This window comes from Dermacentor variabilis, chromosome 2 (genome assembly GCF_050947875.1).
Source record: "Dermacentor variabilis isolate Ectoservices chromosome 2, ASM5094787v1, whole genome shotgun sequence".
NCBI lineage: Eukaryota > Metazoa > Arthropoda > Arachnida > Ixodida > Ixodidae > Dermacentor > Dermacentor variabilis.
Genome location: NC_134569.1, coordinates 148,648,522 through 148,663,883, shown reverse-complemented (window position 1 = coordinate 148,663,883; position 15,362 = coordinate 148,648,522). Strand labels below are relative to the sequence as shown.

At 46.9% G+C, this 15,362-nt stretch overlaps 1 protein-coding gene across 6 annotated transcripts in view; it reads left to right on the top strand.

Moving 5' to 3' along the window:
• LOC142572837 (uncharacterized) overlaps nucleotides 1-8,490 on the top strand; it is a 246,432-nt gene extending 237,942 nt beyond the window's left edge. For 5 of the 6 annotated variants that reach the window (XM_075682226.1, XM_075682227.1, XM_075682229.1 and 2 more), the window contains 2 exons: nucleotides 3,174-3,249; nucleotides 8,277-8,490. In XM_075682226.1, the coding sequence (XP_075538341.1) occupies nucleotides 3,174-3,249; nucleotides 8,277-8,402 (202 nt within the window). In that variant the 3' untranslated portion in view covers nucleotides 8,403-8,490. The remainder of the gene's footprint in view (nucleotides 1-3,173; nucleotides 3,250-8,276) is intronic. The other variant, XM_075682230.1, reaches the window with a different exon arrangement.
• The last annotated feature ends 6,872 nt before the right edge of the window (nucleotides 8,491-15,362 follow it).

Genomic DNA, 15,362 nt, shown 5'->3' with positions numbered 1-15,362 from the left:
TTTTGTACTGTGCATGCAATGACCTACAGCGTTATACAGTTTGCTGTGCTGTCGCCATGCTCCCACCGCCTCATTTTAGGATGAGATTTCCTTGCCTTTGCTTCTGCTGCTATATGTTCTGGGCAACGTGTGCATATGATCGGCACCGGTTATTCTTTTGGCGGCGAAAAATGCAAGCCACTTCGTCTGCCCGCTGCAGAAGATACCGAGCTATCTCGAAGCTCCAGGCAAATTCTGACCATCACATCTGACGTCATCGACCATGGAGATGCGTTAATTTTATATTCTGTGCATTGTTTCACAAAGGGTATAGCCATTGTATCAGGCCTAGTTAGATTTGACAATGGGTCTGCGCTTTTCGCCGCAAGGAACACAACGCGTGAGAAAATTCGTCTTTCTAAAGACGACACTTTGGCTTGCGTTGTTGATTCCGAGCCTCTCTCTGTCGTTCCCCTTTGGGCTGCTTCCTCTGAAATCCCGTCTGCTGGACATTCTCTCTCTACCTCCGCTCTTGCTGCCGTAATAAGCCTGACTTGACCCCTTCGCAGACGTAACAGTTACTCACTTTGCTGAAGAAGCATAAAAGTTCATTTGACGCCCATTCTTCAACATTATGACAGACTTCCGTTACAGCGCATCGAATTCTGACAGATGGCAGATCCATCGTACGTTGCCGGCCGTATCACGTGTCTCTAGCCGAGCGCAAAATTATTGAGGAAAACATCGCCAACATGCTGCAACGTGAGGTAATCCACCCCTCTGCTAGCCCTTGGTCGTCTCCTACCGTTTCTGTCCGAAAGAGAGATGGCTCCGTGCGATTTTGTGTCGATTACCGAGAGCTCAACAAGATCTCGCGCAAGGATTTATACCCTATGCCTCGCACTGACGATGCCCTCGATTCTCTGCAAGATGCCGAGTACTTCTCCACTCTTTATCTGCGTTCAGGTTACTGACGAATTCCGATGTGCGAAGACAAATAATAAAAAACAGCGTTTGCAACCCCAGATGGTCCTTATGAGTCGTGTCCTTCGGCCTCTGCAATGCTCCCGCAACTTTTGAGCACCTGACTGACACTGTTCTGTGTGGCATGGGCATGAAGTGCGGCCTGAAGTGTGGCCTGAAATGGAAGACATGCTTGTGATATCTGGACGATATCGCTATTTTCTCATCGACATTTGCACAACAGCTGCAACGTCTGGACGAGGTTCTCACATGCCTCGCTAACGCTGGCTTTCAGTTCAACACCAAAAAGTGGCAAACAAGGGGATCAAGGTGTTAAGTCATATTGGGAGCAAGGATGGTATTCGACTTGATCCTGACAAAATTTTGGCGGTGCTTCACTTTGCTCTACCAGAAAAGTCCAAAGAACTCCGCAGTTCTCTTGGTATCGCCTCCTATGTTCGCTGATTTATACGTGCCTTCGCCTCTATAGCTGCTTCTTTACACAACTTGCTTCGTTCTCGTGCTCCCTTCGTGTGGTCACCGGAATGTAAACCTGTCTTTGACCAGCTGAAGGGCGCCCTCTCATCCTAACCTGTCCTGTGTCATTTTGATGAGGCTGCCCCCCACACTCTTGCACATGGACCCAAGCGGCCATGAAATTGGTGCTGTCCTACTCCAATGAGAAAACTCTTCGCATGAGAGTCGTTGCATCTGCCAGCCGTGTACTCACACCTGCCGAGAAGAACTATACCATCACCGAGCAGGAATACCTAGCTGCTGTTTGGTCCGTCCAGAAGTTCCGCCATTATTTGCACGGCCGCCATTTTACCGTCGTTACGGACCATCACGCCTTATGTTGGCTTTCCACACACAAGAACTTGTCTGGACGTCTTGGTTGCTGGATTCTGAATCTGCAAGACAATGACTTTGAGATCATCTACAAGTCTGTAAGAGGCCCCAAGACGCAGACACTCTTTCTCGCGGCACGCTTCCTACAGCCACATTCATCTGTGATTGCACAACCACCTCCAGTGACGTCCCTTCAACGGCGAAATTGTCCTTCGCCGCTCTTGACCATCTCACTTCGGACGACCATGAATCATTTCCGTCTCAACAACTCGTCGACTCGTACGATCTACGCGTATTATAGAATTACAGACCGGCTTCGCGCCCGCCTTCGCAGGCTCTATCGACAGCTGACACAATTGAAGCTGGAAAATTCCATGCTATACCGCCATATCCATCATCCTGACGTACTACCTCGTTGCCGTTGTGCTCGTGTCCTTCAGGCCTTTCATGATGATTTGATTTCGGGCCACCTTGGTATCCAGAAAACTTACGACCGCATAAGAAGTCGTTTCTACTGGCTTGACCTGTCTACCAGTGTGGCGAGATCCGTCGCTTCCTGTGGCGTTTGCCAGCGTCGAAAGTGGCCAACGTCCGGTGCTGCCGGGCTATCCTTGAACCTCGAAGTGTCCTGCGGAACCGTTCGAGGTTGTTTGCATTGATCTATATGGGCCACTTCCCATGAATCCCGCCAGTAGTGGACGGAAAGTTACAGCCATCAACCCCTTACGCGCTATGCCGAAAGAGCTTGTGTCAGTTCTACATCTGCTTCCGAAGTTGCTGCCTTCATCCTTCAAGCGATAATCCTACGACACGGCGCCCATCATGTCCTTCTGAGCGACCGCGGAAAGACATTTCTATCAGAAATCTTAGGTGAAGGGCCTCTGGCAGAGGGCCTCCAGAGCCTCTGGCACAACTCACAAGACTACTTCAAGTTACCATCCTCTGACCAGCGGCCTGACTGAGCGATTTCATTGTACGCTCTCTGGCATGATAGCCACCTATATTCAACCACATCAAATTGGGACGCAATTTTCTTAATCACCACATTCGCATATAACGCCGCCGTTCAACGCACAACCACGCGTTGAACGTTACTCGCCGAGAAGACAAGTTCACTTCTCGAAACGTTGGCTGCTGCTTTCACCTTCTTATTTTGTTCATCGTCTTGAATTTCCATCTCCCGCCTTCCCCGTGTTTTCGCCATTCTGTATGTTGCTCACCATTCGTTACTCGCCATTGTGCCTTATGACCGTTCGCCCAGTTCCTGGTTTTGCTCCGCGTCTATGGGGAAGTGGTGACTGCCGATAAATGGTTTTAATGCAGCGATTCTGAGTAATGCTTTAACACCACTGATAATTCATTATTTCCATGTCACTGCGCAGGGTTGCCGTGTACCAAAAATTTCTGAAGAGCGCTGCAATCTTGAAACTCGTACGAACGACAGAAGAGCTGGGAAAGGTTAGTACCTCTACACAGACATGCGAAATGCATGCTCCGCCGGAAAGCTCACTGTGAGATACTTTGATGTAACCATGAACAGTTTGAGCACAGGAGTACTTGTGATTTATGTGACTTCTCAAAACAAAAATAAACAATCCGCCAGAGCTTGCGCAGCAATTCACTAATATAAGACGTATATCCCTTATACGGAATACATATATTTGGCTTAATCGCTTTAACTGAAATTCCCTCGGCGCATTTTAACTTCACGCTGAAGTTAGGTGAGTCCTGAAACGTTAAGTCGAGCCAACATGAATAAATGGTTTAAACAATGTGAGTTGCATATTTTATGTGCGAAATTCAGAATTTAGAACAAGCCGACCGCGACAAGTTTTGGAGAACTTTACAAACACGCGGCGTCACTCACAAAGCTGGTCAGTCTGGCGGGAAAAGGCGAGCTTTTGCGTAAAGCGGTCATTTTCCGGCTAACGTCTTGGAATATTCTGTAGCTGGTTCATCTTGGGCGAAGGCTTTCAACGGAAACAAGAACAGGATATAAACAACTACACATGCGCTTCCATGCTGATAGTCGAGGTAATATGTGCAATTCAACGGCACCTTTATGGTTGCCAGCGACAGCTATCAAGCTAACAAGTGCATCATCACAATGACAAACGGAAGGCAGATTGAGTTGGTAAAGAATACCAACTCAATCTCCAGTACCCGAAATAAGCAGCACCAGAGAATGCGGTACGCGTTTATGGCACGACAACGACAAAGGGACTTTTCGAGCACAGCAACAGAATCCATAATGGTGTAGCTTCATTTCTCCGCCTTTCACCCTCAACCGCGTGTCACGTGTATGTCTGTCGAAAATGGACGGTGCTAAATTCCAAAAGGAAGTGTTGTATCTTCGCAGAGTCTGTGGCGTGTAAAGACCCTAGCCCTAGCCCAAGGACTCCATCTTTTTTTATTCTATTGCTCGCGCCTTGCTCTTCTTCCTTCTCTTATGTTCTCCCTGTCGCCGCCTGTCGGCAATGATCTTCAACATATTCCCAAGGAGCCAAGGTGATCACTCGGTATCTGGTTCTGGGTAGTTCGCTTCGAGAACGCACACCTTCCGAACGCGTCTTTTGATCGTCTGTCTAGAAGATAGCAGAAATGCACAAACGCGCGTAATGCCGACCTTTCCGGCGTGCACTGACAGAACTCTGGCCAGCTTCCACAGCAGCGCATTAGCGCTGTCGTCGTGCACAAGCACGACGTCACCTTCGCGTAACCGAGGCAGTTGACAACAAGGAGTGTTGAGCGCGGACCGAAAAAAGAGCAAGTACGGCCACTTCAATCGGATTCGTAGCTCCGGTGTCAGACGCTCACAACAGACCGCATAGGGCGAACGGGACGGTGTATCAATCAGAGGCCACTGGAACATAAATGGTCGTTAACCGGTGGATCGCCTTCTAATCTTTTCCCTACATTGTCAAGATTGTAACTGCACGCCAGAGTTAGATGAATGCGCGATATTGTACAGGCATAAGAATGAAGACACGCGTCTTATGGTAGAGGCATGGCATATCTATAATGGTGGAAGTGCGTGCGTGAGTCAGCCTTCGATTGCTTTACATAAGGAAGAGATTAAGTGCCTTAACAGTTACCTCTCAGTTGTGTACCCGACTTACACGTGGTGATACCATTCCTGAGCTTGCGCAGATGAGTTTCGTGTCTTCTTTCTTTTTTCGGCTCAGTGCTCCCTTCAGTTGATAGTCGGCGTTCGTGTTGTTCACTTCTCTACTCTTGTGTCCTGTCTGCACGCCTCACCTCTTTTTTGCGTAATGAACCCTTTATCACCAGTGCTGTTTATGATGTACATGGTGAGGATGGAGAGGGCGCTAGAATGAAGTAATATCGGGTTTAATCTTGCATACAAACAGGCGGGTACAGTTGTAAAGCAGCAGCATCCAGGTTCGTTTTATGCGGACGACATTGTACTGCTAGCTGACAAGGAAAGTGATATGCAACGTCTGTCTAATATCTGTGGACAAGAAGGCGATAAGTTAGGTCTGAAGTTCAGCGTTAAGAAATCAGGTGTTATGGTATTCAATGAAAACAGCGAACAGAAAGTGACAATACAGGGCCGGGAAATGCCTCGCGTAAGAAAAAATATAAATCGAGATATCAGAACCTTGGTATATGGACAAACGGAAGTAATAGATTTATGGAAACAGAGGAAAGAACAGAGAGCGCTATGGGGCTACAATAGGTTGAAGGTGCTCCGGGATATCTGGTAAGGTGTAACGGTTCCAGTATTTACATTTGGAAATGCGGTTGTTTGCTTCAAATCAGTGGTACAATCAGGACTCCATGGCAACCAATGGTCAGTGGGATGCCTCGCATTGGGCGCTCACGGGAAGACTGCAAATGAAGCAGCGCAGGGATCACTGATACGGACTGCACAAGTTTTTGAATTGAGGGAAGCTCACATTAAAATTAATTATGAAAAACGACTGAGGGATATGGAAGAAAGTAAATTGTTTGGCAGAGTGGTTAGGTACTTCTACAGGAATAACATTAATTTGCAGTGCAAGAAAAGAACTAGGAAGCTTACCAGCGAGTACGCGGCCTGTATGGTGACCAAAACAGCAACAAAGAGCGTCAAGCGGAAAGTCAGAGAGGCTGAGATAATCTCATGGATGACGGCAATGGAGAAGAAACCTGCCATGAGCAATTACTTAAGGGGTAAAAAATGAAATCAGGAAGGAAACAATTTATAATAACTCCAAGGGAAGCTCATTACTTTTCGAAGTGAGGTCAGGATGCCTTGGAACACGCACTTATAAAGCAAGATATAAGAAGGAAAAAGAAGCACGTGCTTGCTGCGGTAAAGCTAGGGAAACCATGGAGCATGTGAATGTGAAGGAAACTAGAATGTGAAGAATACCTGCCCAGCGCTCAATTTAGGAATAACTGGCCTCCTTGAAGCCCTTGGGTTCAGAGAGAGTAGGGGGAAAGTAAACATGTCCGAAATAGAGAACAGTAAGCGGCGATAGGAATATTGGTGGCAGAAAAGTCGGCAAACAACAATGTAGGCGTACAAAAACAAAGCTGACAACAGGTGTCCAAAAACTTTGGTTATGAGAATTCATCGTGTTTGTTTATATATATATTTTTAACATGAGTTGGACATTAGGCAATAGAATAAAAGCTTGGTGTCGCAGCCCACCGCCCTGTTTCACAGGGGACGCTCATAACAGCCATCTATCCATACATCCATTCTATTTGATGTTGTCATCAGCAGCGTATCTTGGAGAGCCGGCAGAATGGCCTTAAACATTCGCGCACAGCTGTGGAAATAGAGTGCGTTATCCGAGCATATGGTGTCGGAGATGCAACGCCGCAATATAAAACGGCGGAAGGCCAAAAGTGTGGAACAACTCTCTTCGCCCATCTTACTGATCGTCATTTCTAAATGGATGGCGTGAGTGACGGCACACGACAAAGATCAGGATGTGTGCCCTCATGCTGGTAGCCACCGTATGACGCGTGTAGTGGGGCCCGCAGTAACGCAAGCCAACGACAAAGAACGAGCTTGCTTCGATGATTCTCTCTCCTGGCAATGGAGTGAGCGGTGCTGACTCGGCAGCAGGCGTATGGAATTTGCAAGATACAGAACTTCTTAGCACACTTTTAATGGTCTTTCACAACCCAAACCCTCTGTCGAAGCTCGCAAAGCGTGTTGTTCACTTCGCCATGGAGGTTAGGAAGGTTACAGTCTGCACTGTCGCTTATCAACGCGTGTTTCTGTGGCATTCGGATTGCCTACCTTTCCTGCGGGCGCCATGCCGTCCGCAGTGAAGGTGAAAGTGCCGCACTCAATCCAGCGTGGTGCACCACGGCGAAGCTGCCGCACTGAGTGGACAAAGCTCCTCACACAGAGACTTCCACTGAAATATGAAATGCCAGTTTTTTGCGTGCTGTTCTTACGAGTAGTCGCATAGGGCCAGCAACCAATGACAGGAAAAACTTTCCGAAGCTACAAGGGAAATCCAATACAGGTTTCTCAGGAAATAAAGCGTCGCGGTTTAATAAAATTCGTCCTTTAGCCCAGAAATTCAACCCAGGACCAACGCATGTTCGAGAAGGTCGCTCTACCATCTGAACTAACCAAGCAGGCAAGGCGATCGCAGAGTGAGGGCAATTTAATCGACAAATCAAGTGCGAAAACGAGAAACGCTTATTGGCTTTCCGTTGCAGGTTCGGCTACTGTAAGGTGCATGACAATGGTTCTTTTTTTCTTCAAGATTCTTCCTACCTTGAGGGCTTCCGCAGAATTGATTTACGATACATACTAGCTACAAGTGAAATAACGCAAAACTTTAAACGCGAAGCGTGGAGCGTGTGCTCGAAGCATAACTGAAGGTACACAGTGTCAGTCGCCAACTATAGACAGGCGCGTGCATCAGTTTTGACTGCTACAAGCCAGGATGGTGGTCTTACTGCGATTGTTTGTCTCCTGCTTCCTTTGACCTTGTCCTTTCTCCCTTTTCGATAGCACCAGAACAAAAAGCTCCAAGAAATCAAAAGGAAAACTCGCAGTAGATGAGCATCGTCGCATCCGGCGGATAAACAGCCAGGGCTCCCCAGCCTCTAGCGATGACCGGTCAAGGGCTGGCTGCGTATCGTTAACTTATGCTTCGGGCACACCCTCCATTTCCATTTTTTACTGTTAGCGCCACTGCTCTAACTACTATACAGCAAGTTTTATCAACTTGTCAGCTTGCTGCGACCACCTTGCGGCCACGTTCGTAGACGCTTATGGGCAAACATATTAACGTCGTCGTTGATAATATCCCGGAGTTGAGCAACAGATTTATTTACACTCTTCACAGTTGCAGAGTAGATATTTAACTGAACGCCTTATGCGCCTATGGAAGCTGGTATTTCCGGCCCGACCAGCCACACGCTAATTAACTCGCAGGCGTGCTCGGATTGTGTTATTCGTGCTCCCTGTGTCTTTAACGGGTGGTCATTTTATCCTAAAATTACAGTTGCAGACTGAAGCTACCACCAAAGGGGGTGTTCCGGATACTGAGTTGAAAGCACTCAATGCCAGCGTCGTACCGGTGAATGCGCCCCTCCAAGAATGGATCAACTACTCACCGCCGACGCCTTAAGTGCGCCAGCGCAAGGAGGCCCAACTGCGTGGTGCCAGCCACTCCCCGATATGGAGCCACCTCTAAATAAATTGGTTTGGCCCTCCCACGCCTGTGAACATACTAGATTCAACAGTGGGCTTTGCGAATGACGACTTTCTTCGAATGGTGATGCTCAATAGAACTTATTTGCCCTTTTTTTGCAATCGTACTCTCCTGCTGAACTACCTGCCCAGTGGCTGCAGTCTCTTAAGGTGGCGGCCGCATTTCAATGGGCGTGAACGGCGACAACACCCGTGTACTTAGATTTAGGTGCACGTTAAAGAACCCCTGGTGGTCCAAATTTCCCGAGTACCCCACTGCGGCGTGCCTCATAATCAAAAAGTGGTTTTGGCACGTAAAACCCCATAGTTTATTTCTTTTTTTTTTCGAAAAATTGAGGGCTCTTTGGCACGCGCCTTTGCTCCAGACAGTAATTGTCATCCGCGTTTCTTGCGTTTTCTTTCTTGAAAACTATGGCTGCGTTTATTACGCTTTATCTGGCCCTATGTGACCTATATTTCAAAGCATTTGGTACTTTTTTTTTAATGGGGCCCGTATTAGAGACTTTAGCGTATTGCGATTACGGGGCACATTAAAATCGGCGGCTAAAGTGCTTCCGTTAAGCGGTTAAAGAATTGTTGCAGAAGTAAATGATATGCGCCGCACAAATAAATGCTGCATAAATAAATTCGACGCTAAGAAAACATCATATTAAATGGGCGCCGAAGAGAAGAATAATTGGGCCTAATTTTCGTCGGCAAATCTGACCATTTTCTGGGGACTAGATTTCGCCAATTACCACCCCAGAAATGCTCCTTCATCACAAGGCCATGGCAGGATAGCTATGGTGATGACACCACAATCGCGACGGCGGGGGTAGCACGGAGATGACACTTTGAGATCACACTGCGTTGTAGTAGAGCACTTTACTACGTTGTAGTACACTACAGTGACAGGAAGGCTTTTGCCGTCGTTGTGGTCGACCCGAGCGGCAAGATTTCCAATAGCGCCTCGATTCGCACTTCAGACCCCGGAGTCGCCGAGCAAGTCGCCATCGCCCTGCTAGACGGTCGTGGGTCCGAAATCTATAGTGATTCCAAAACGACAGTTAGGGCTTTTCAGAAGGGTTGCATCGCCAAGGAAGCTGTTCGTCTTCTTAGCGGCTCGAGTCAATATGCTCTCACAAACCATTCAATTCACTGGTTTCTCGCTCACGTAGGGTCGGTCGAGGGTGTTCCCCCGAACCTCAATGAGTTTGCTCACGAGGCTGCGCGTGACCTCACCGACCACGCTTCCTCTATAAAGAGCACTGACTCCCCTCCTCTCTACGGTCACAGGGATGCTCCCGCTACTCACAACGAGATTATTAAATTCTTCATGCCTAGAAGGGACTTTCCACCCCCTCAACCCAAGTTGAATAGGGAGCAAGCCGTTTCCTTAGGCTTCTACAGACCAGCACATATCCGTGTCTGTCCTTCTCCACGAGGCTTACCCCGACGTTATCGCGACGACGCCTGCCCGTCCTGCGGCCAGACCTCCACTATTCCTCACATGCTCTGGGAGTGCGGGTCGACATACCCCATGTTCATCAAGGAGGAGTAGGACTCGCTTCTGCGTAGCCCCGCTCTAGAAAAGCAAATCCTGGCCGTCCGGCGTGCCCGCGACCGGGCCGGTGGGCTAGACCTGTCGGTCCCGACGTGGGACTAGCCGGGTGCGCGACGAGGGCGTGTGCTCGCCGGACCTGCAATAAAGTTTCTTCACTCACTCATTCACTCACGTGGTAGGTAGAGTGCTGGAGCGGCTGCCTAATGGTAAAGCCGGCACGATCGCGTGCTCCCGGCCAGGTGTTCGGCTGCTATTTACGGAAGCCCAGCACGCTCACTTCCGTAGACTTGTACAGGATTGCTTTTCCAGCTTCAGCTTCGGCGTAATCCTTAATCGCGTAATCGAGAGTAGGTGTAAGCATGAAATGGCTACCGGCAAAGCAGTCTGGTTGGAGATGATACTAGCCACAATCTTAAAACGGCTATAGTGCTATTTCGTAACGGCGCACTACACTATACCCCAGCGCAGGAACCTGTATTCTAGTGAACCTCATTGTGAGTGTCCTCATAGAATAAAGGACCAGCTTTAGAGAAGGGAAACCGTACCTTCCACAAATGCAAAAACACCCGTGTACTTAGATTTAGGTGCATGTTAAAGAACCCCAGGTGGTCGAAATTTCCGGAGTCCTCCACTACGGCGTGCCTCATAATTAGCGTTTTTGGCACGTAAAACCCCATAATTGCCTTTTTTTTTACCTTCCACAGTGGTACGAAAATAAGCAGCGGAAGCAAGTCGAACTTACGTAGGTGGACGACAGATGGCGCTGCTCAAACAAAATACCATTATTACATCCGAAAAATAACAGCCGAATCTTTCCAAGCCAATGACGAGGTTGTGTTTAAAGAAAAACAGACCACGAAAGAGACCCAAGTGAAAAAGGAGCTGTTGCTGACAAATTTCAACTGGAAGAAAGCGGAAGAGAAAATTCCTAAGCGCACAGCCACGGGGCTAGACGAGGTTCCCGTTAGGCTGATTATTGAACTAGGACCAAAAAGTAAGGAAGCTCTGGTGAAAGCAGTGGAAAAAACTTTAAAAGATAGACGAATACCAGACAGTTGGCGACAAAGTAGAATGAATTTAATTTATAAAGGTAAGGCGGAGAAAGATAGAATTCACTCATTTAGACCGTTGACCATTACATCAGTAATATAGAAGGTAGCAATGCAGGCAATCAAAGCTTCAAGTATGGGCAGAGAATAATGGAATTTTCGGAGAACTTCAGAATGACTTCAGAATAGGTAGGCCTTTAGATGATAACTTATTTGTTCTTACTCAGTGTATTGAAGTATCAAAAGTAGAAAGCAGACCGTTATATATGTGCCCTTTTTAGACATTACAGGAGCCTATGACAACGTAGTCGGCAACATTTTGTGGGATATTCTGGAAGGGGAAGGCTTAAGTGACGATTGTCTGCAGCTTTTGAGAGAGATTTACCTAGAAAATACAGTTTGGGAAGGGAATGGGAAGGGATGAGGAGCGAGGAGAAAGTTCATATCAACAAGGGACTGAGGCAGGGGTGCCCTTTATCCCCGCTGCTGTTTATGATGTACATGGTGAGGATGGAGAGGGCGCTAGAAGGAAGTAATATCGGGTTTCATCTCTCATACAAACAGGCGGGTACAGAAATAGAGCAGCAGATCCCAGGTTTATTTTATGCGGACGATATTGTGTTGCTAGCTAACAAGCAAATTGATGTGCAACGTCTGGCTAATATCTGTAGGCAGGAAGGCAACAATTTAGGTTTGAAATTTAGTGTTAGAAAATCAGGTGTTATGGTATTCAATGAAAACAGTGAACAGACAATGGAGATACAGGGCCAGGTAATACCTCGGGTAACAGAACATAAATACCTTGGTATATGGATAAACGAAGGCAATAGACATATGGAAACACAGGAAAAAACAATAACCGTGAAAGGGAAGAGAAATGCAGCCATAATGGAAGCACAGAGCGCTATGGTGATACCATAGGTACGAGGTCCTCCGAGGTATGTGGAAAGGTGTAATGGTTCCAGGGCTTACTTTTGGAAATGCGGTTGCTTGCTTTAAATCAGGGGTACAATCAGGACTCGATGTTAACCAAAGGTCAGTGGGTCGCCTCGCATTGGGCGCTCACGGGAAGACTACGAATGAAGCTGTGCAGGGTGATATGGGCTGGTCTAGTTTTGCAGTGAGGGAAGCTCTCAGTAAAATTGAGTATGAAGAACAGCTGAGTAATATAGAAGAAAGTAAATGGGCTGGGAGAGTGTTGAGGTATCTGTACAGGAAAAACATTGATTCACAGTGCAGGAAAAGAACTAGGAAGCTTACCAGCAAGTATGCAGCCTGTAGAGTGGGCAACACAGCAACAAAGAAGGTCAAGCGGAGAGTAAGAGGCTGAAATAATCTCATGGGTGGTGGCAATGGAAAAGAAACCTGCCATTAGTAACTACTTAAGAGGAAAAAACGAAATCAGGAAAGAAACAATTTATGATAGCTCAAAGGCATTACTTTTCGAAGCGAGATCGGGATGCCTTAGAACACGCACATATAAAGCGAGATATAAGAAGGAAGAAGAAGCTTGTGCTTGCTGCGGTAAAGCTAGGGAAACTATGGAGCATGTTTTATTTGAATGTGAAGACGTCTACCCAGCGGTCGACTTAGGCACCACTGGCCTTCGGTTCAGTGGCAGCAGTGGAAAAATAAACATGTCCGCAATAGGTATTAGTAAGAGGCGATTGAAGGATTGGTGGAAGAAGCGTAGGGAAACGACAAAAAACGGAGGCGTATAAAAGCACAGTTCGCAATAGGGGATCAGAAAATTTGGGCGTGATACTTCATAGTGTTCTTTTTTTTTTCTTTAACCTAGGTAGGACATTAGCAGCTTGGTGGGGCAACCCACCGCCCCGTTCCAAAGGGGACGCTCATAACATCCATCCATCCATCGATCCAGCCGAAATGAAGTTTTTTTTTTTTCGAGCAAAATTCAATATGGTCGTTTCTCACAGGTAGCGTGCGCCGTGCTCGACCTGCTGGCTATACGACATACGTCATAGCCATGGCTGCCGTGTAGCTGGTGCGTTCTAATTGTCAGGAGACCAAAGAGCCTCTACTGACGCCCATACTAACAAGCCACAAATGAGTGAACAGAACGCGCGACTTTATTGGCAGAAGGCAAGCACTAGCTTTACATTCTCGCGCAAGAGGAGAAATAAAATTTGTATCTCGAGATACGCTGGAATCATTAGACAGTTTTAGTTTCACGGACACAGAAGTTTTGCGCACGTAAATGTGGGAGTTCTACGTGCACAACGCGCCACATCCGTGGGACGCTTATAGTTTGGCGCATGCAATCGTCTGCCGGTGTATAGGTAGGCCCGGCAAATGTTTAGATCGTTGCGTCTGCGTGGTCTACTGGCACCATAGAGTTTCTCACTATAACACCTAGAGGGTAATCTGGCGCCACCGTCTATGGGAGTTTCTTAAGCATACCCAGGAATTCTGGACAAGCGTTTGGTTTCCTTTTTCGCCACCACGTGGCGTATCCACCTTAATGATTTGAAATTCGCGCCGTGACGTATGCCATGACGCACAACAAAAGAAAACATAATAAAAAGAAGCGCACCCTGAGACTGTTGCTTCACCTCGGTACTTGAAAACGAGCGCGCTCAAGTATCGGCCTTATCTGCTACTTGCCCGACTGGCAATGAATCGACGATTTTGTTAGACACCTTGCCAGACAGCTCGTTGGCATTCCGTGTGAGATGTCTGGCCGAGATAATGGCTCCCGCAAAGCTTCCCTTTGGTTTCCTTCGTTGTATTTTCCTATTATTTGTACACCACTTCAGCCGTGGGCTTCCATATAGTCAGCTTTGTGTTTCGTGGGTTTCCGGTAGAACCGGAATGATTGAATAAGAGGAAGCTTTAGCTAGGGCCTATCTTCGATGCCGGCCGCTCAAATACATGTAAAAGGCATGATTTTGTGCGAAAACAGCTCAATGACCTGAATGAGAATTGTTGCATTTAAGAGAGAACGTGTAGCATTTAAGAGAGAACGTTAAATCAGTGATTGCAGCAGAAATAATTTTGATTTAGGTCATATAGAAGTATTGACAAGACGTCGGAAATCAGTAAATCTGAAAAAAGAATAGAAGTACGAAGTTTACAAATCCGCTTGTTAGCATCAAAAACTGGTATCACATCTCTATATTGGAGCAGCTCAATCGGGCAAGTTTGACGTATGAATTTATAATAATAATAATATTTGGGGTTTTACGTGCCAAAACCACTTTCTGATTATGAGGCACGCCGTAGTGGAGGACTCCGGAAATTTTGACCACCTAGGGTTCTTTAACGTGCACCTAAATCTAAGCACACGGGTGTTTTCGCATTTCGCCCCCATCGAAATGCGGCCGCCGTGGCCGGGATTCGATCCCGCGACCTCGTGCTCAGCAGCCCAACACCATAGCCACTGAGCAACCACGGCGGGTGTATGAATTTATGATGTATGTGAGGTTGTTACAATGCTTGTCAAGGTTTTGCGAATGCCACATTCAGGAATTAGTGGTGTACTTAAGGGTGGCATATGTTATATCATTTTCGTCCGCAATAAATGAAATATTAGGTGCAGCTTAGAGAATTGCGACATTATTTTTTGTTGGTGAGGTGCGGGGTTGTATACTTCAGGTAGCGTTTCTTTAAATTTCGCAAATTTTCAGAATTTAAAAAAGTGGAAGTTAAATAAAAATTCGTGGTTTCTGCAATCTCATTTTAACGGTCTCTTGTGAGTTCAACATAACTAATTAATTTCGGTGCAGTGATTGTGAGAAGAAACCATTGTTCATTTCCCATGTAGGAGCTAAAGCTTCCGGTTAGGTTCGATTTAGAATATTATTGCTGAAAGAAGAAGCAAGACGGGTAGCGTATTTACAGTATGGGGGCCGCAATTCGATGGGGGTGAAAATGCGAAAACACCCTTGTACTTAGATTTTGGTGTACGTTGAAGAATCCCAGGTGGTCGAAATTTTCCTGAGTCCTCCACTATGGCGTGCCTCATAATCAGATGGTGGTTTTGGCAGGTAAAGCTGCATAATTTAATTTTTTGTAAGTTACAGAATCAGGAGTAATTTACAGTAATTGGCAAAGACAATTACTGCAGTCTAGTTTCTGAAGCATTGTCTTCTTCAGTCCCAAGCTCCTGCTCATCTTCCTCAGCGTTGTGCAGAACTCTGTAACGTATTTCCACCTGGCATGGAAGCGCCATTCCGCTGATTTTTATGCTGAAACGGACCAGTAGCGTTTTAGGCAGCCGACAAGTACGGCGTCATGGGATGCCTGGATGGAGCGAGTAGTAGGT